We start from the raw sequence: 20,754 nt of genomic DNA on the forward strand, positions 1-20,754 counted from the left end.
TGACTTCCCGGACGATGCCAGCCTCCAGTAGCTTCTGGACCTTCTCCTTTGTGGCCTTTGCTCGCTCGCTGGACAGCTTGTGAAGCGCCAGTCATACAGGTCGGGCATGCATGTCGACCCAGAGGGCATGCTCAATGATGTGGTGATCGACTGGGGAGGTCCTGCGGAGACCAAGCAAATACATTGGAGTTGTCCCTTATGATGGCTATGAGCTGGGCTTCTTGTTCTGAAGTGAGGTCTGCCCCAATTTGGCACGCTTGGTCGAGGTTCCCTTCTCCCAATGGAACGTGCTTGATCTCCCCTCCGGTCATGGCTTCAAAGGGACTCGGCATTCGAGGCATGCCGGAGAGGGATCTTTAAGGGGGCCTTCAGCCATGTTAGGCACGTGGTGGCTATCAACAGGGGCGGGGTGCCCATACTCCATGCACCTAGCCAAGTATTGATCGCCATGTATGAAGAGAAGCCCCTGGGGCCTAGCTATCTTCAAACAGAGGTAATTGTGATGGGAGGTTGCTCCGAACTTGTTCAGAATTCCCCGACCTAGGATGACGTTGTATGTGTAGGGCACGTCCATGACATCAAAGATGATCATCTCGGTCCGCATAGCGGAGCCTTCACCGAAGGCAACTGGTAGCTCTATCTGGCCCAGGGTATTGAGGTAAACCCCTTTGAACCCTTGAAGGGGCCTTTGGGCTAGAGAGAGCCAGCTTCGTGGAATGTGGAGCTAGTCGAAGGCATGTACGAAGAAGATTATAGAGCTTCCTCCGTTGATCAGCACCCTCCGGACTTCAATTTTGGCAATGTTGGTCGTGATGACCAGTGTGTCGGTATGGGGGAAGTTTACTCCCATAGCGTCATCATGGGAGAAGGTTACAGGGGCTTCAGCCCATCCAGGGACTTGTTGGTGGATGCTGGTGACCCCGATGTGGTTGAACCCACGTGCATAGTCCTACCGATGCCGCTTCAAGGAGCCATTGGAGGGTCCTCCTCCTGTTATGGCCAAGACCACCCACCTAGCATTGTCCCCTTTGTTGACATCCTGCACCGTAGGTAGCAGCGACAGTGAAGGTAGAGTCAGCGGGGGAGGGTTCTGCAAGGTTATGTGATCAATCTGGCGGCCTGCTCCTAGCCTACGGCCTCCACGCTGCATGTCGCCAGCCATGTCCCCTACCGCATGCACTGCCTGCCTCTCGAGGTACTCCTCTCGAAAGGAGATAAGGATCCCTCAATCTTCAGTGTTGTAGGCTTGTCCTACCCCGTGTAGAGTGCACAACTACCCTTCGTCTGACTGTCGGCCTGGGGCGTGCTGCTGCTTGGGGAAGACTCTGGAGCGCCCCAGGCCGCGCCCCCTAGAACTAGGAGAGCTCGGAGCTCCCCAAGTTTGAGCGATGTTATAATTGCCGCATCGTTGTTTTTGCCGAGGCCTACACACCCCGAAGCCCTCGGCTTCCTCAGAGCCCCTATTTACCGATGGAGGTGGCATGTCATGCAAGGACCCCACTTGGGAGGTGGGCTTCTCAGGCTCGACGCAGGGGGTCGTGGTGGCATGTACGATCTCCCGACAGAGCCTCTCCTCCTCTACATGTGCATATTCCTCAAATTTGCACATGATGGTGCTTATTGAGTGCACCAGGCTTTGATGGAGTCGATCAGGAGTGGCCCGGTGGACAAACCTTGAGTAGTGGCATCAATGATCGATAACCCTAAAATGCCCTTTACCTGGGCCTTGGTTTGGCCGAACCACCAGAAGTACTGTTGTAGGGTCTCACTGGTCTGTTGCTTAATAGCATAGAGGCTCCAAGAGGTCACCGGTTCGATGAAGGTACCATGGAATTTGTTGTAGAATGTGTCCCTGAGCTGGGCGTATGCATACATAGATTCGGGTTATAACGCCCAGAACCATCAGAGGGCTACTCCTTCTAGAGCGAGAGGAAAGAACTTGGCCATGGTAGCCTGCCGCCTCTGTTGGCTTTGATGGTGAGGGCGTATGCGCGAGTGAACTCCTCTAGGTCTGAATCACCTTTGGATTTAGGCAGCTTGGGGCTCTGAAACCCGTCCGGAAAGGGTATGGCCTGCAGGTCCGTCTAAAGGGGGGAATCATAGTTGACGAGTAGGTCCTCGCACCGATGGGCTTGAGGCTCTGCTGCCTCTTGGTCGACCACGGATGACGCCCGGTGATGATGCATCATGCCGTCGAAGCCCTCGGAGCCTAAGCTAGCGCAGCGTTGGCCATTATAGGCGCTAGCATGGGCATGTCGGTAGGAGATTATGTGGCCCTCAGGGCCACCTACTGCTCCTCCAGCTGAGCTCGTAGGGCCACCACGTGCACATGTTAGTCAACTGTGGTGGATTGTTGGCTCTGGTCTTAGCTGTAGCTTCTTGGGATGCAGCGAGATCTGCACCTTGCTACTGCTGAAGGGCCTCAGGAATGGTGGGACTCCTAGAATTAGCCACGGTCAGGGTCGTGGCCGGATCACCGGTGGCCATGGAGCCTTCATTTTGGCCGTCTGAGGGGCTAGCATCGGCGTAGCGTGAGATTGGCTTCAGCGATCGTGCGGACTTTCGCACTGGTGTGGCCGAGGAGTCGACTGCCTCTGCCTCCGCCCTGGCAGTTTTCTTCTTTGGTGGTATCCTACCTCTCCTAGTGTTTCTACACTTATTCTCACCCTGCAGACAGTGCCAGCTATTGGTGAAAGAAAATATCTTCCATGAACAAAGTCTGGCGAGAGCCAATTTACAGGAATGACTCAAGCTTGGAGAAGAAGTGGAGATGGATACAACACCATGAGTTTTCAAGAAATCTGCCCCCACTTGGCTTGGTGGCCAAGGGTCTGTAATTATTCTGATATTCAGAGTGTAAATGTAAAAACATGCCCATATGAGGCCGGTAGAGATACAAGTTCTTTATTGTATCACAGGGCATAGGGACAACCCCATAAATCATTACTACGACCGATGAGGTGGTTGTTCTAGTTGCTGGTCATCTATTCCGGTGCCGTACTGCACCAGCGTGTCTGGTGCCCACCACTTGACTAGTATTAAATGCCAGTCATTTTGTTGCAAGTGGGGGGGGTGACCTATGGGTTCCCTCCTGGTTGATCTTTCTGGAGGGCTTTGAAGCCATGGCCTCCGGGACCCCTCTGGAGTCATGGGGTCCTGGAGGGGTCTTAAGCCTAATGGTCCTCGGGTCTAGACTAACGGAGCCATGGGGACGTGAGGGGTCCTTGATGGTGACCCCTAACATATATCCATTATATCCCCCTCTCCCCCCCCCGGGTAACTACGCTAGTCGTTCCAGTAGAAGTAATCGAGAAAATTGGCAAATATTGAAGGCATTGTATACGGAGAGGATTAGATATTAATGTAAAAAAGCTTCCATTAGCATCCTGGAAGATTGGTTTGTAGACCCAAACAGGAAGCTATACTATGGGTTATTAATTTAAGGACACACAAAATTCTCTTTTGGTGAAGAATATGCATAAATTTTATAATAAAAATGGTTCTTCCATGGGTGCATTTGGTATGGGATAACTATTACCCTAATCGAACTTTGCCTACAAATATAAAGAAAGGATTCTTTTGGTGGATAGATATCATCAAATTAATTGATACTTTTAAGGTAAAGACTAGTTTCGGACATGCGTGCCAGTGCATTCCCGTCCACACACGTGCTCTGCCATCAGATATGGATCCATTGCTATGCACCACCTAGTGGAAGTTGCAACTCTCCCTACAGTGCACACATGTTTTCCTCCCACGATTGCTACCACATCATTGCTCAACCTCATGACCCATCAGCTTTTCCATCTCTCTCTCTCTCTCTCTCTCTCTCTCTCTCTCTCTCTCTCTCTCTCTCTCTCTCTCTCTCCGCTTTATCCCAAAATCACATTGCCTCACTTCCACTCCTTTCCACCGTGAGCTTCAATGGTGCCCTCGCTAGACCAGCAGCTCGCCCTCCCTCTCCACAACAAGGTGTGCTGGGGAGGAGCATCGCTACTGACCTCCCATTTGGGCGGTGGATCATCAATTTCCACGCTGCCACACAGGCGTGCTCATGAAGTCTATGCTATGGGGCTCAAAGCGATCGGCCTGGCTTAGCGCGCGGAGGTATGTGTTCAGACTAACTTTTGCTAAATACGAATGTGCATGCTAAACTACTATAGCATGCATGCCCGAAATTTAGACATGTCCTATTTTTAAAGTGCTTGCTTCTGCTCGAGTGGGGAATGGCGCATCTATCCTTCTTTGGCATGATTTATAGGTAGGAATCATCCCCCACCAGTACTCTTTAACAAAAAAAAAACATTATCACCCTTCATTCTACTGTATAAATGGATCGGCGACATCAAATTTTTAACCTGGCCACTATCTTTCAAGCCTTTGATCAGCTACATGAGTTGCAGAGCATATAAACAATATTTAATTTATCTTTTCGAAGAAGATGACATCCAGACATATTTATGGGGCAATGCTATATTCTCAGCCACTAAACTTTACAAGATTCTTATTGGACACATACGGATTCACCCCATCTTTAAATGGATTTGAAAAAAGTGTTGTCAGATGAAGCATAAAGTTGTCCTCTGGCTTCTTTACAAAGATAGCTAGGCTTAACATGAGGGAGATTCTTCATAGAAAGAATATGCATCTACCATCCTACACCTATGACCTTTGCATTTTGCAGATTGAGGAAAGTAGTTTATATCTATTCCTCCATTGTAATTTTGCCAGAAATTGTTGGGCCTTGTTTGGATTACGAAGAAACCTGTAGCTGAGGCCTTTTCAGACTCTAAGGCTCTTCTGGAAAAAATTAGGTGTTCCTTTTGCTATGGAGATTATTACTCTAATATGCTAGAGCATTTCGACTATTCGAAATGATTAAGTTTTCAGTGATGCATATCCCTCTATAGAGGCAGTAAGGAAAAATTTCAAAAAGGAATTCAACATATGGTTATCCATCATGTGAGACAAACAGAAGCTGATTCTATGGTTCAATGGCTTGCATCTTTAGATTAACTTGTCTAGGTCTCTTCTTAATTTTGTTTTTGTTCTGTAATTTCCTTATTTGTATTTCCCTATTTTAATTTTAATATATAACCAATAGGAAATGATCATACTGTTTCATAAAAAAAATAGCTAGCAGGAGCTGAGAAAAATGTTTTGAAAGAGATACTGATTAACGAAACAAATATTTGGAGCTCCGAGACATGGTTTTTTAAAGGTAAATAAAATTTAATGGATGTCACCGGTAAATATGATTTATCAGATATATCGTATATACTAAGCCAAAATTCAAACAAATTTAATAGAATTAAAAAAATTCTAATAAATATGGTAAATTTTTTTCTATCGAGCTCCATCAGTAGACCCAGTTTATCGGGTATACATGACCTAAATTTTTTTCTCTACTCCGAGTATGCTGCGACCAGTTCAAGCCATCAAACTTAATCTCCCCTGCTGCTTGATATACTGTCGTTTAAACTACTTATATCCTATTGAGACGACCAAGACAGAGGCATAGATGTTATGCAGCTATATATATGCTATGTTTGTTCCAGCATCTAGCCAACAAAAAACAGAGTTGCAAACGCAAAGCCCAAGAGCTCAAATCAACAGAAAAACACATACACGAGTTTACAACTCCCTCTCTCTCCTCAGTTAGCTCACAGAGAGCACGTACCTAGCTGCTGTAGCTAGTTCTTGTGCGTGCATGCACATAGCTCAACGACGAGGAGAGGCAGGTAGGTGACTAAGGTGTGCAGGAAACATGAAGGTTAAGATCGAGAGTTCCAACACCGTCAAGCCATTGTACGACGGCGTGGCTCCGAGCACCGACGAGAGTGTGCCTCTCAACGTGTTCGACAGGGTGACCTACGACACGCATATTGCCGTCATCTACGCGTTCCGGCCGCCGAACCCGCCGAACGCCGCGCTGGAGCAGGGGCTGGCCAAGGCGCTCGCCATGTACCGGGAGTGGGCGGGGCAGCTCGGCGATGGGCCCGACGGCAGGCCGGCCATCCTGCTCAACGACAGGGGCGCGCGGTTCTTGGAGGCCACCGTAGACGCGCCTCTGGCTGGGTCGATGCCGTTCAAGCCGTCGCCGGAGCTGCTGCGGCTGCACCCCAGCATCGACAGCCCCGTGGAGGAGCTCGTGCAGGTGCAGCTGACGCGGTTCTCGTGCGGGTCCCTTGTCGTCGGGTTCACGGCGCACCACCACGTCGCCGACGGGCAGGCCACCAGCAACTTCCTCGTGGCGTGGGGGCTTGCATCGCGGCGGCTGCCAGTGGGACCGATCCCCATCAGCGACAGGGCAACTCGGTTCCCGCCACGGGACAGGCCGCTCGTCGAGTTTCCCCACCGCGAGACAGAGTACTACCTGCCTGCCAAGAAGCACGGCGGGGACGAGGACGACGAGGAGCTCGGCGGCGTGGCGCACGACAAGATCAAGGTTCACAAGGTGCACTTCACGAAGGAGTTCGTCGGGAAACTCAAGGCGCGGGCGTCGTCGGGGCTCCCGCCGCAGCGGCGCGGGTACAGCACCTTCGAGAGCGTGGTGGGTCACCTCTGGCGCACGGTCACCGCGGCGCGCGGCCTGGGCGAAGGCGAGACGACCAAGCTCCGCATCTCCGTGAACGGGCGGACGCGCATGCGGCCCCCCGTGCCGCGAGACTACTTCGGCAACATGGTCCTCTGGGCGTTCCCGCGGTCCGACGCCGGCGACCTCATCTCCCGCACCGTCCATCATGCCGCCGACCTCATCCACCGCGCCGTGGCCCGCGTGGACGACGCCTACTTCCGTTCCTTCATCGACTTCGCGTCCTCGGGCGCCGTGGAGGCGGAGGGGCTGGCGCCCACCGCCGACGAGTCGCAGGTGGTGCTGTGCCCGGACCTGGAGATGGACAGCTGGCTAGGGATCAACTTCTACGACCTGAACTTCGGCGGCGGGTGCCCGTTCTACTTCATGCCGTCGTACCTGCCCATGGAAGGCACCCTGTTCCTCGTGCCCTCTTTCCTCGGCGACGGCAGCATCGAGGCCTACGTTTCCCTTTTCGAGAACCACCTGGAGGAGTTCAAGAAGATATGCTACAATATCGCCTAGTCCAATCACGTACTACGTACTGATCCAGCTGAGCCGCCATGAACAAAAAACGAACAATTAAGCATCCGTCGTCCATCGATACCATCCGTATATGTCAGCAAACTGTGGTAGCTTGGTTAGCATCGATCAAACCAATATTCCATTCCATTTTAAGTTACATTTTTTTTCTCCTCTTTTAACTTTTGTGCGTGCATGCATCATCATGGATGGACGCACGAGTTAAGTATAGACAACGACGGAGTTTACATATATCTAGTATTGCTATAAATAACTGTCTTAATCGCATGTATGCGTGTAGAGAGTGGTCACGATAATTATTTTATTGGGAAATAAACAAAGCAAGTTTCTCGATGATGTGAGTGTGCGTCTGCTTTTCCATATAACAAGATAAGGTTAGGTAAAGATTAGAGATATACACCAATTACACATTGGTATGCCAGTCCACTCCATACGTACGGAGTAAATCTTGTAGTGCTCACGAAGGAAAAAAGGGCAGCTTAATTAACTCGACCGCCGGAGTTGGTGGCCGGCGCCGCCGCGCCGTATTACGTATCGGATAGGACGCACGCAGTATATGTGCAAATCGCACATGTACTTGAGCTAATCTAATGCCAGAATGTGTAAATCGGATCCGGCGAAAGGCATATACATGGTATATATACATCCAGTCCACGCTCGGCGATCCCGGCTTCCCGGCAGTGCTTATGTCATTCCAGATCACCATCTCCTCGAGACTCTTCACCGTGTATTGCTCCAACATGGGTCACCGAAGTGCCCCGGGCTACCACTCCTTGTCGTCCCTTGACCCGTTGAGGAGGCGGAGGAAGAGGAGGAGGCCGCGACGACGACAACAGTGCAGTCTGGCTCCTCACCTCCATGGATCTAGTCCTGGCCTCTATGGATCCCGGCCACCGTCTTCATGGATCACGGTTGCTGGAACGTCGAGCGCGCTCGACCACCGGTGTGGAAGAGAAAGAAAGAAGAGAGACGAGATACAAGAGAGAGACGAGAGAGATGACGGAGAAAGAGATAAGAACGCGCTGTAAAGAGGGGATGCGAGATAGCGACATAAAACCGAAATCAATTAAAAGTTTAGGTTTGGCCCGCACATAGGTGACAGGTGGTAATTAATATGATCCGTCACCGATGACTAGTCGTAATCTTCAGTGACGGGTCACTAACGGGTCATAAAATGACTGGTTATGGTAAGACCCATCACTCATTTTGTATTTCCTTTATTCGTTTTTCACGTAGTGTGTGTTGAACAATGTGATTGTCACTTCCTTGCAGTGTTTCCATGAACTCATTTGACATATCTGTCAGAAACATCTGGTGGAGTGTCCTAACGTACTTGACAGCCTCAGGTTTACAGCCTTTAGTTTCCTTAAACCAGGAAGTTCCAAAATATGTAGACTCATCATTGTTCCATCCTATATCTCAATTCGATTCAGATGTTCCATGTTAGCTAATGGCGGAGAAATGAGCTTGGGGAACCATCCTGCACAAAAAGCTAGCTGTTCCCCCACAATCTTATATTACTAAAGCACGTACCTAGCGCACATCGTGGTTGATCCATGTCAACAAGACGATAATGGCCATCGGAACGGGATCAGACGGACGCACGTGCCTTCCACCTCTGGAAGCCTTGAGAAGGCCGGCAGTGCCGCGCCTGCTTTCCCTAAAATAGGGATGCCCTCGTCCTATCCGCTGCTCGTGCTCGCCCCCCCCCCCCTCCCTACACACCTCCAATCGCAGATCCGGTCCCCTTCAAATCACGATTCCATACGAGGCCAGTGTGGAAATCGATGAAAGGAATAAGCACAAGGTACGGATGCGTGTATATTGTGTGAGATTCGTTTGTAGAGTGAAGATGCAAAGGGTAACAGATAGATCGGCGGCGGAGAGACACGATGGCATAGTGACCTTGGCGCGATGGCGGCGACAGCCGTGACTGCTACTACGGGATGCTTCGGCTGGACACGTCGTATATCTATCATCGGCGTTGTGGCAGCCCCAAGGCAACAGGTCCACCTACGGGGCGACCTTGCGGAACCGTAGCTTCCCCTGTCGCGCGGGACGGGGTAATGGAGCTGGATCCCCCGGCCTCCCCACGGGACGACGGCCATGGAGGTGGACGACGTTGTGGCGATGGTTGCACTCTACGTGGCCGTCTACTCCGCCAACATAGGCGTCGTCTACACCCTCCTGACAGACAGATGTCGAGGCATGGGGCACCTCGGACGGGCTCACCACGGTGTAGACGAACGTCAGGAAGATAGTGCTATACGTCGCAACGGAGGCCAGGAGGGAGGATATCGTGCGCATGCTCCTCCCGCTATACGGCTTAGAGGCTGCCACCGTTCACTCCCATCTTGACCTCGACGCCTTCCACGTCGCCGCAAAGCAAGCGTGCACCGGTGAGCAACCCCCCACCCCCGTTCCTTAAAGTTCTAGGTGTTGGTCAAAGTCGCATCTTCTTCTTTTTTTTGCAAAGAAAAGGAGCAACAACTAAAAAGAAGCAAACAAACGCAAGAGGCTTTGAATTAGATAGAACAGTGCAACATAGAAAATACAGTGTAGGAGAAGCATCCGAGGCAAACAAAAGCAAGAGGGCTTCCATCAGATAGAACAGTGCAACATAGAAATATATAGTGTAGGAGAAGCATCCATATGCAGTCTAAAGCTATATTTTTGTACCTGGACAACTGAAACAATGGCGAATACTAAATCTAAATAAGTTGGGCACATACAGCACATAGCTCTAAGTGGATATGTATTTGAGACACACCTCATAAATTTCATTAGACAACTCAATTCTAAATATAACTAAGTTCCGTAGAACTGGTAGAGTCCGATTTTACTTATCATCAGTTTTATACAGCTGAAATGTGTCAGTAGCTCCCCCCTCCCACGGGTAAAAGCCATCGTCGAATACTCCGCCGCGAAAAAAAAAACCCTTTGCATCAAGATGCATGAGTTTATCAAACATATTTAGTGTTGTACATGCATGTATAAACATAAGCATATAACTAACTAAACTAATGCACTTACTTTGCATATTAACACAATAAAAGATACAGTGGATAGGACACATATATGATGGAAGTGGAAGTGATCGGTAAAATAAATACTGTTTAATGTCCACATTCTTAATTTACCTCTATGATATCTTTTTATTGCAAAGGTATAAACTAAAAAGGGAAATCCGAAGGAGCAACCTCAGCTAAATCATAAAAAAATTATTCTACAACAAAGGTACAAAACACTACCACTATGTATATAGTAAGATATTTTATTCACAAGGTAATTAAGGATGTTAGTTTGTAAAAATAGTGGTACTATCTATAATAAATGTTAATTTAAGTTACTTTTCTTCTCATACAACATGAAAAAAAGTTTGTTCCAACAATAATTATTTATATTTCATGCTTGACTATGGTACCAGTATTTCCTTTCCTTCCTGGGATAATGTACTGCATTCGTACAGTTAATTAATATATTAAAAGGGAATAATTAAAAAATGACCAAAAGAGGGAGCTCAACTTTAGAACTTAACAATGTATGTACAGAAAATGATATAACCAAAGAAAAAATCAAAAAAAACGATGAAAAATAAATATTAAAGAAAAAACTGTCACATATAAACATTCATGAAGGTATGGTCCAATTCTCAATTGATTATCTAGCATTTAAAAAATAGCTATACAAATCGATCATATTACATTCCTCCAAAAAACAGATACCAATACTGTGATGCTGTATTTTGGCAAGAAGAGAGAGTTAAACACAAGTCTAAATCAACAAGGACAAATATCGATTACAATCTTTGTTGCAAAGGAGGTAAAATACGTATTCCAGCATTTAAAGAGCCTCCAAATTTCTTACAGACTTAATTAATTACAATGGCGACAGCCGCTACAATTTTTTGCAAAAAATCAAACAATACAATAGTTTATTTGCTTTTACATCCATGGGCGCTAACATAGACAAGAAAATAAACGAATGCAATGGACCATATGTATTTTGTATAAATGGATAATACACCATCGTATAGGCTCATTATTGCCAGATAAAAAATATTGTACCGCAATTTGCACAACTCTATGTATATGATACTGAAAATGAGATAAACAATAGAATTCGAGCTATCCAAAAAGAAGATCATGAGGCTACAGATTGGATCGTGACATTATAAAAGGACTTATAAAAATGTTAGACGAATACGATCCGTTAGTTAAACAATTTAGACACGCAAGAGATATACTACAATAACATGATGGTATAGATGTGACCATTCGAATAATAGGATGCAAGAGAGACGATTTAGGACAATATCAAACACGTAACAACAATGAGTTAGAATTAATCATAATAGGGGTTTTTTTACAGAAAATTATAAAAGATATATCATCGTAGAGTAGAAGTGAAGGACTACAATAAATTTCCATATTACACCCAGCATTTATAGCATTACAATATCCCCTGTTGTTTCTATATGGAGAAAAAGGTTACAACCTTGGTATGTGTTACTAAAATAGCAATACAGGAGGACAAAAGATAAAAAACGAAACAAGGTAACAATGCAAGATTACTATAGATATCACATGCACTATATAAACAACCAGCATAATCCATACCTATACTACGGATTATTATAAAAACAAATAATAGTCGATACACGTGCTTGTATAGGCAAAGATAGACTACAGTTTATAAGCAAGAATCAGGACAAACTAAGAGTTGAGTACCTACAAGGTATAGTTGATGCTATAGAAAAAGGTTTTGTACATGGTAATGACATAGGCAATAGAGTAATATTACCATCAAGCCACACATGTTGTAGACAATATATGATACAAAATTACCATGATGGTATAGCTATATGCCGTGTCTACGGACCGCCAGATTTATTCATTACTTCCACATGTAACCCTAAATGACTTGAGATATTAGAAAGCTTAGAACCTGGGTAACAACCAACTGATAGAGCTAATATAATAGTACATGTATTCCATCTGAAACTAGAAGAGTTATTAAATGATATACATTCAAGTATAATATTTAGACCTATAGACACATTTCTATACTCAATAGAGTTCAAAAAAGAGGTTTGCCTCATGTACATATATTAGTATGGATAAACAAATCAAATATTGAAATTAAGAGTGAAATAATAGACAAGCTTATATCACTGAAATTCCCAATCCTAAATTAGATCTACTTGGATGCGTATTAAATGCAGAACATATGATGCAGGAGCCCTGTGGTAACAAAATCATATCTTACCCATGTACGAAAAAAGGAAAGTGTTCTAAACATTATCCCAAACAATTTAAGAATGAAACAACATTCGATGATAATGGGTTCACCGTATACAGAAGACATATATATATATATATATATATATATATATATATATATATATATATATATATATATATATATATATATATATATATATATATACGAAGAAATGAGCATAATCTTGATAATACATGGGTAGTACCACATAACCTATATTTAATAAAAAAAAAATACCAAGCCTGTATAAACGTTGAATATTTTAACAATAACAAGATATTAAAATACTTATACAAGTATGTGAACAAGGGTCCTGATACTGCAAAAATAGTATTCAAACGGAAGAACAACACACTCCAGATTTAAGATATCTCTAGATATAGATGAAACATCATTATGTGATATAAAACAGGGAACAATGCTTGCTAAACTACTAAAATAGATGTCCCTTATAATATGGAATGAAGCGCTAATGACTAACAAATAATATTTCAAAGCACTAGATAGATCACTAAGAGACATACTTAATCAATCAAACCCAAACGCAAAAGAGATGCCATTTGGGGGAAAATTAATTGTATTAGGAGGTGACGTAAGACATATTCTATGAATAGTTGAAAAAGGAACAAAATCATAGATAATAAACGCTTCTATCATCAAATTCAGCTTATGGAAACATGTGCATGTATCCAAACGAACAGAAAATATGAGATTAAAAAGAAATAAAACAAACAACAATCATTATATTGATCTCTACAACTTTAGTAAATGGATACTAGTTCTGAGCCAAGGATCACTACCAGCCAAAAAATATAGTGATGATATAGAACCAACATGGATATCTATACCTTCAAATCTCCTTATACATACTGAGGATCCTAAGATACCAGCTTTAGCTAGTGTTGCTTATCCTGATTTCAATAGCAAATATGAAAAATGCTTATTACCTAAAGTAAATAGCTATTTTAACTCCAACTAATGAAATAGTTGATGATATAAGTTCTTACGTGTTAACTCTTATACCTACTGAAGAAAAAAATATTTAAGTGCAAATAGCATTTCTAATGCTAAACACAATTAATTTTTCTCAACACAAATCGGTTCTTAAAATTGGAGTCCCAATTATGTAACCATGTAATTTAAATTAGAGTATAGGCCTATGCAATGGAACAAGGTTAATTGTCAATAAGCTTGGAGATAATGTAATTGGAGCTACGATTATTACTGGTTCAAATATTGGAACAAAAGTTTACATACCATGAATAAATTTGACAACAAGAGGTTATAAATGGCCATTTATACTAAACTATCGCCAATTCCCTATTAAAGTGTGGTATGCAATGACAATTAACAAAAGTCAAGGACAAACATTATCAAATGTAGGTGTGTATTTGAAGAAACCAGTCTTTACACATGGACAACTATATGTTGCAGTAAGCCAAGTGACCTCAAAAAATGATTTAAAAATACTTATTGAAAAATGAGAATGGAACATGTAGAAATAAAACACGGAATATTGTATACAAAGAAGTTTTTAACTATGTATAAATCCTAACAAAAATACTAAAAAAGTGATACTATATACAAAAGCTATTTTTTTGTCTTACTCCTATAGTAGCCTATTTCTTTATAAATACATTAGAGTTTAAAATCTACCCTATGCACTTCTGAATCCATAATATTTTATACGAAAATAAATATCATATTTTACTCAACATCTACCCAATTTGTCTGCACTTCCACAATAGTACTTACAACAATATATCCTCAATTGTAACAAAGGTATGTAACACAACCTATCCTTAAATTGTACGTTTTAATACAATATTTTAGCCTACATTGATAACTTACTAATTTATCTAATATGGGGTGCATTGTGTTTTTTTAATCATTATATAGAATGTCTACCATCCGTACCTCATTTGTGGAATTACTTAAAAAAGTAATTACCAATTGCAAAATAAAATATGCATCATTTATATCCGAAATCAGTGAAGACGGATGTTTACTTGCTGGGCTTGAGATGGATATACCTTCCCCAATAGAAAGACCAGTTTTCGTATGGGTTAATACCCAACAATGTCAACTACCACCTTGTGAACAAGTTGCACTACAAGCAATCATCTTCCTTCAACAAATATATGGCTTCCGAATAGTAGACTACAATTACCAACATATGTTGCTACATAAAAAAATCTCTACATGACTAATAGCATTACCTACTGATGTATTAAACTTTAGTAGATCATTTTTTCCCAAAGAAAACTTAGAATTTATGTGTAAGTATCAATATTATCTTCAGTGGCTTAGCAATTTTTTAGATTGGTTGCAATGTCCAAGCATATCTTCAATAAATATTTCTATGTTTCCTCTATTTGTTATTGGTAAATGACTAACTATCAAAGTCAGATGAGATACAATATGCTATCTGATCTAAATTCTAAATCCTACAACTGGATTATATATGTAAGAGTTTCAAGAATGTGGGAGTTCCGAGGACCAAAGGATGAAGGTCCAGTCAAACACCTGACCTAATAATCATTGATGAGAAGGTAACGTACTAACTATAGTACTTCTACTATGTAAAATGTTTGTACTAATAGTTCTTCTAAAATTATTAAATTTTAATCTTGCAGAATAATTCAATGTATGCTATAGTACCATCAGATGCGATCGTAGAACTGAAAGACCCTCTTGAAGAAGGGGAAATTGTTATTATTAAGAAATTCTTAGTGGAAAGAGTTAAAACTGCATTTAAAGTTGTTCAATCTTCATAAATGATAAGATTGAATAGGAAAACTATTATAACCTAGGTAGCTGCATAACCACCATCATTTCCAAGATATGTTTATATACTAACGCCTCTTTTAGCATTGCAACAATACACAAACAAACTGAGAAAATTCTAGGTATTGTGTCTGTACTTTATATCTTATATATTAACAACATAAAAAATCACCTATTGACATTTTTAAAAACCTTTTAATTTATTAAAGATGTAATTTTCCAAGTAATTGTTGTATTTAACACTGCAATCATCCATCTCACCAATGAAAGGTAGCAGGTGAAACGAATCATTATCTTACAAGATTTAAGGTAACAATCTTAACTTTAGGTCTTAAATAATCATGCATGTCATTTATTCATCTCTCTATTCTACCTACATCCTGAATTTATACCACCCCATGCCCTTCAATAATGTCTCCTGCCATCCTTCAGTTCTTTACCATTTGTTACCTATCTTTGGACGCTGCACCATACTAACAATCATGTGGGCAGATTTTGTGGTAATAAATTTTATAACGCAAGGTACCACATCTGCACTATGCCCCAATGTTGATGCCATGTATTTTCAATATTTATTGAAGCCCAGAACTTGAGCATAATATATGAATCCAGAAATACTTTCTTAGTTAAAACCCACATAAATATCTTTTTTTTCAAATTTTGAATATATTAGACAATTCTGTAACTATAGATAAACAATGCAAATGTACTTTAACCAACACAAGCCATCTACATATTTCATAATAATATTCGAAATTAGCACTATTATATTCTTACTTTTCTGTAATGTCTCCTGCATACTTACCTGTTTATTCTTCAACCAAAGATCAATAAGGTCGTTGCTTCAGAACTAATAACAGATTAATCTACCTTACAATGGAACAACAATAGAGATATCACTTTAAGGATCAAGAGCAACAAAATTTAACGAAGATCTCATACATCAAATTTGACAAAGACAACCAATCATTATTATCTTTGTTGGAACACTAATGAAACAATATAAAGGACCATTATTACAAAGTTACTTTATTACATCAATGACCCAAGGGTCTAAAAGATTATTACAAATCAATGGAAATGAACTTAGCATGGCACCCAACTCCACAGACAATCGATCGAGAAGTCGTATGCCTAGAACTCAGTTCCATCTTCTCGGAAGTCCTCGCAATCTTCGTCTTCTGAGCAGCAACAAGATTATGGGAGAGAGCAAGCATGATTATATGTAATACTCAGCAAGTGTGGAAAAGTATGACATGAGGGCCAAAAGTCCAGATAGGCTTAACTCAGGGGTTCGTTTGCATAAATACTATTTTAGTAGTAAAATAGTTATAAAAGCAATCTATTTTCTATGTGAATGATTCTTTAAGACCTAAGCCCAGGTTCTGACCACCTTACTCCCCAACCGAGGTTCTAACCACCTCTAAACAAAGCTAACTTGAATCACAGTTCTCACCACTGTGATTTACCAAATCCAACCCAAAACCAACCCGAAAATCACCCGACTAATCATGTGAGAAGTCTGTAGGATCGAATATGCGTAGAATACCCAATAAGAGGGGGGTGAATGATTGCGGAAACCAAATTTAAAGATTAACTCACCCAAATCAAAACTCGATTTAAACTCGGTATTCCACTCAAAACAGATTGCACAAGCTCTAGTAAAAATGATGTAGAGAAAGATCTGCTGGTTGGATTACTCTCAATTTTGGTCAGCAGAAACTAGATTCAAATAGAAACTAACCCAACAAGAATCGAGTAAATCAGATATGTGGATCAAGAATTATTCCTGGTCGAAGCAGAGTGTATCAACCAGAATCGAGTAGATCAAAACTTAGTCGAGTTGACAAAAAGCTACTCGAGGTCAAACCAAATCCACTAGAAATTTTCTCATATTAAACACTAGATATTCTAGCAAGGTTTTGGATGTATTAAACCAAGATGAAACTTCATAGAAACATAAAATTAATTGAAAACCAAAACTGATCATGCAGAATATAGAACAGAGAGAAAATTTCAAATCAGCAACTCATCAACCTACGAAAAAACTTGATTTTCATCGCATATATGAGTTTACAAGATGCCTCTTCAAAGCATCAAACAATGACTTCCATGAAATTCCAAAACAGCTTTCTCTCGAGTTTCTCTATCTCTCTGCTGTGTTCTGTTGCCTTGTTCTGCGCTTACCTACCTAATACAACAGACCTCTCTATTTATAGGGTAGCTACACGCACAAACATGACCGAATCTAACTACAACTCCATGTCGTGTTCAATCTGGTCTCTATCCTCCTCTAATCACAAAAGGACAAACAACTTTTGCTCATTAAACTAATTAGCCAAGAACTCTTACGTAATCATGCATGCACATCTCCCATGCATACATGCATATACGTAACCAACTCAGAATCCGTCTCCGACACTAACTCTTGTCTCAAGTCCAACCACCACATGAATCCCTCGTGCCTACTCCGACTTGAACATGAATTAGTCTACATGTCCTCTCATGATCAGATCGCCTCCTGCGTCCATCACGAAGCCTTGTCTCCATATGCATTGTTTTCTCAGCTCAAACACCCCGCATGACATCCTCGATCACCATGACCTCAGTTCCTCCTAAACCTAGTCATCGAACCTCAGTTTCTCCCTGAACTTAGTTCGTCCATCCATCATCAACCACGTTCGCCTTCGAGCAACACCTGCACATGAATCAAACAACAATCGAGTATGAGCACAAGTCCTTCCTAACTTGACTCAAGATCAGTTTATGTAACACCACGCAAACTCCAAGCAAAACCAACACACTAACATAAACATATCTTAGCAACTCATTAACATCAACCAAATGTCTTATGGTTTCAGGAAGTACACCATTCCATTCCCCTACCACCAAATGACCTTCACAATGCTGAGAGGATAGCAAATTACTTGGCTAGGCCCGTCCCATACCAAACTTGTGGTTGTACTGTTTTCTTGGGTGGCCGCTCCATGAACCAGCCGGTCCTTAATATGTTATGGGCAAGGTCATCAGCATCCAACATTGGGAGATAATTGATATCCGATAAATCCAACATTTTTGCCTAGAATACATCCACATGCCAACCAACATGTCAACTTGCTCAAACCATACTTTCCAAGTCTAAGCATTTTACCAAAGTTCAGCATTATTAACCAAAACCCATTTTTCCTATACTACCCATGAGTAAGCACAACTAAGCATTTTCTACCCAGAACATGGCAACCAGACTACGACTACAACGAAGGTTATGAAAAACTAGTAAACCCTAACAATGGGATTTCATGTTTGATAAGCATGCAATTTGTAAAACAAAACTTTATAAAAATAGACGCAAAATTTTCAAGGACACTTCCCTTCTCCATTGAGTTGCTCGAAATCCCCGAAGTCATGATCATGGATGTTCTTGAACGTCTCTGGGACAAAATCCTCTACAAGCAATCAAACAAGCAACACTAAGAACGAACACTAAACAAAGTAAACACATAAAACAAACACTAGAACAATCTAGAGCACAATTTTAGGAAGATTTGGGCACAAGAATCACCCAAATAGGAGCAATGAAGCGAAAACTATGGGTAAATGAATTTTAAACAGCTAGAAACGACAAAAAAAAAATTCTAGAACTAAACCTAATTTTTAAAAGGCCTAAAACATTTATTAAAAATTTTCTAGAATTATTCTATAGCACAAAACTAATTAAAACAAATTTATAGAATTTATTTACATTTTTCTAGAAATAAAACTAATTCTATATGACCAAAAGCATTTATTAAACATTATCAGAATTAATATATATTTTCTAAAACATTTTCCAAAATAAAAAAATATTCTAACCTTAAAACTATTTTTTAGAAATAAAATAGAATTTAAAACCTATTAAAAACATTTATATAAAGCATTTTCTATTTTTTGGAATTTTTCTAATAAAGAAAACCTATTTTTCAAAATATTCAGATTGTTGAGAATTATTTTTCTAAAGAAAATCCAGATTATTGCGCAATATTGACATCAATGGCTGACTAGGCATGCTAACTAGGCTCTAAGTTCCTGTTTGGACTCGCCACATTGAATAAAACACACATGTGGTCGGTTGACGTGGCTGCGCTGACTAGAATTATACATAATTGAATTCAGACCCTAGATCTCTAATCGGACGACCGAGATTGCATAAACGAACCGGTACACAAAACTTATAATCCTAGCCCTACAGACATGATCGGACGGAGAGGGAGGAAGCTACCTTGGCTCCGGCAGCCGAGAGTCAACGGCGGCGACTCGGGGTGACGGAGGACGATTGGAGACATTCGGATTGGCGTTGCACGGCTCAAAACTCAATGGTGAATGGCGGAGCGTGACTAGAAGATGACGTCGAACTCGCATGAAGGGTCACGGGACATCGGGGAAGCTGGAGGAGGCTCGACGACGATAGCCTTCAATGGAGGAGATTTGGCGATGATGGAAGATCGCTGGCGGTGATGAAGCTCAATGGCGTTCGGTCAAGGACGACGAGATATGATTGACGAACACAGGCACGCACTCAAACGGCATCGGGGAAGCTTAGAGCGGCTCGAAGACATTGAGGTGGCTGGGCGAAGCTTTGGTGGCGGCATGACAGCTCACGAGTGAGGGGAAAACCGAGGGAACTTGGGGGTTTGGGTGTGGTGCGGTGCAAGGAGGCTCACCCAAGGATGGGATTTGGATTTTATAGAGGAAGGAGGCGGGATTGAACTGGTCATCAGGGATTGTTGATAGCGGCGAGGAATTTGGCTTCGTTTCCTTTTCTCTTGCACTATTTCTTGGTGAATTGATCCCGGTGTGATGGCCTTCTTCATTGCAGCGACAGTTACTAGAGGAAACATGGCCTCCCTCCTTTACTCGAACGGAATCGACGGGAATTGAATCGGGTGGGTGGCTGCCCTATACATGGAAGGGAAGGATTCGGTGGGGGGAGGAAGGAGATGACCAGCGGGACCCATAAGGCAGAGAGAGATCAGAGGGAGGAGGGAAAACGAGCGTGACAAACCTACCCACCTTAAGATGAATCTCATCCTCGAGATTCAGAATGATCTCCAAACAGCCGGGGAAATTTTGCCTTTAGATCTTCTTCTCTTTCCAAAGTAGCTTCATCTTTAGAATGGTGATTCCACTGTACTTTGCATATGTGAATCACTTTCCTTCTAGTAACCCTCTCGGTTGTTTCAAGAATCTTGATCGGATGCTTTGAGTATGTGAGATCTTCTTGAACATCCAAGTCATTGGTATCTGTTCTTCGGGAACTCGTAAGCATTTCTTCAATTGAGAGATATGGAAGACATCATGTACATCGGAGAGTTGGGGTGGTAACTCCAGTTGATATGTCACTTCTCCTCTTCTATCCAACACCCTAAACGGTCCAATATATCTGGGTGCTAGTTTTCCCTTGACTTTGAATCTTCGAAGTCCTCTGATAGGTGAGACTTTGAGATACACGAGATCTCCGATTTCAAAAGTTAATTCTCTACGTTGGTTATCGACGTAACTCTTATGCCTTGACTGTGCAATTCTTAAAT

General features: G+C 42.3%; 1 protein-coding gene and 1 pseudogene across 1 annotated transcript; one reads left to right on the top strand and one right to left on the bottom strand.

Moving 5' to 3' along the window:
• LOC133910708 (disease resistance protein RPM1-like) overlaps nt 1-20,754 on the bottom strand; it is a 91,017-nt pseudogene that overhangs the window by 64,885 nt on the left and 5,378 nt on the right.
• Nucleotides 5,593-7,324, top strand: LOC133911200 (putrescine hydroxycinnamoyltransferase 3-like). The gene has a single exon (XM_062353406.1). The coding sequence runs from the start codon at nt 5,768-5,770 to the stop codon at nt 7,097-7,099; it is 1,332 nt and encodes a 443-aa protein (XP_062209390.1). The 5' UTR covers nt 5,593-5,767; the 3' UTR covers nt 7,100-7,324.

Source organism: Phragmites australis, chromosome 3, assembly GCF_958298935.1.
Source record: "Phragmites australis chromosome 3, lpPhrAust1.1, whole genome shotgun sequence".
NCBI classification, from domain to species: Eukaryota; Viridiplantae; Streptophyta; class Magnoliopsida; order Poales; family Poaceae; genus Phragmites; species Phragmites australis.

Coding starts and splice junctions, on each gene's coding strand:
- LOC133911200 (XM_062353406.1), top strand. CDS start 5,768: ATGAAGGTTAAGATCGAGAGTTCCAACACCGTCAAGCCATTGTACGAC.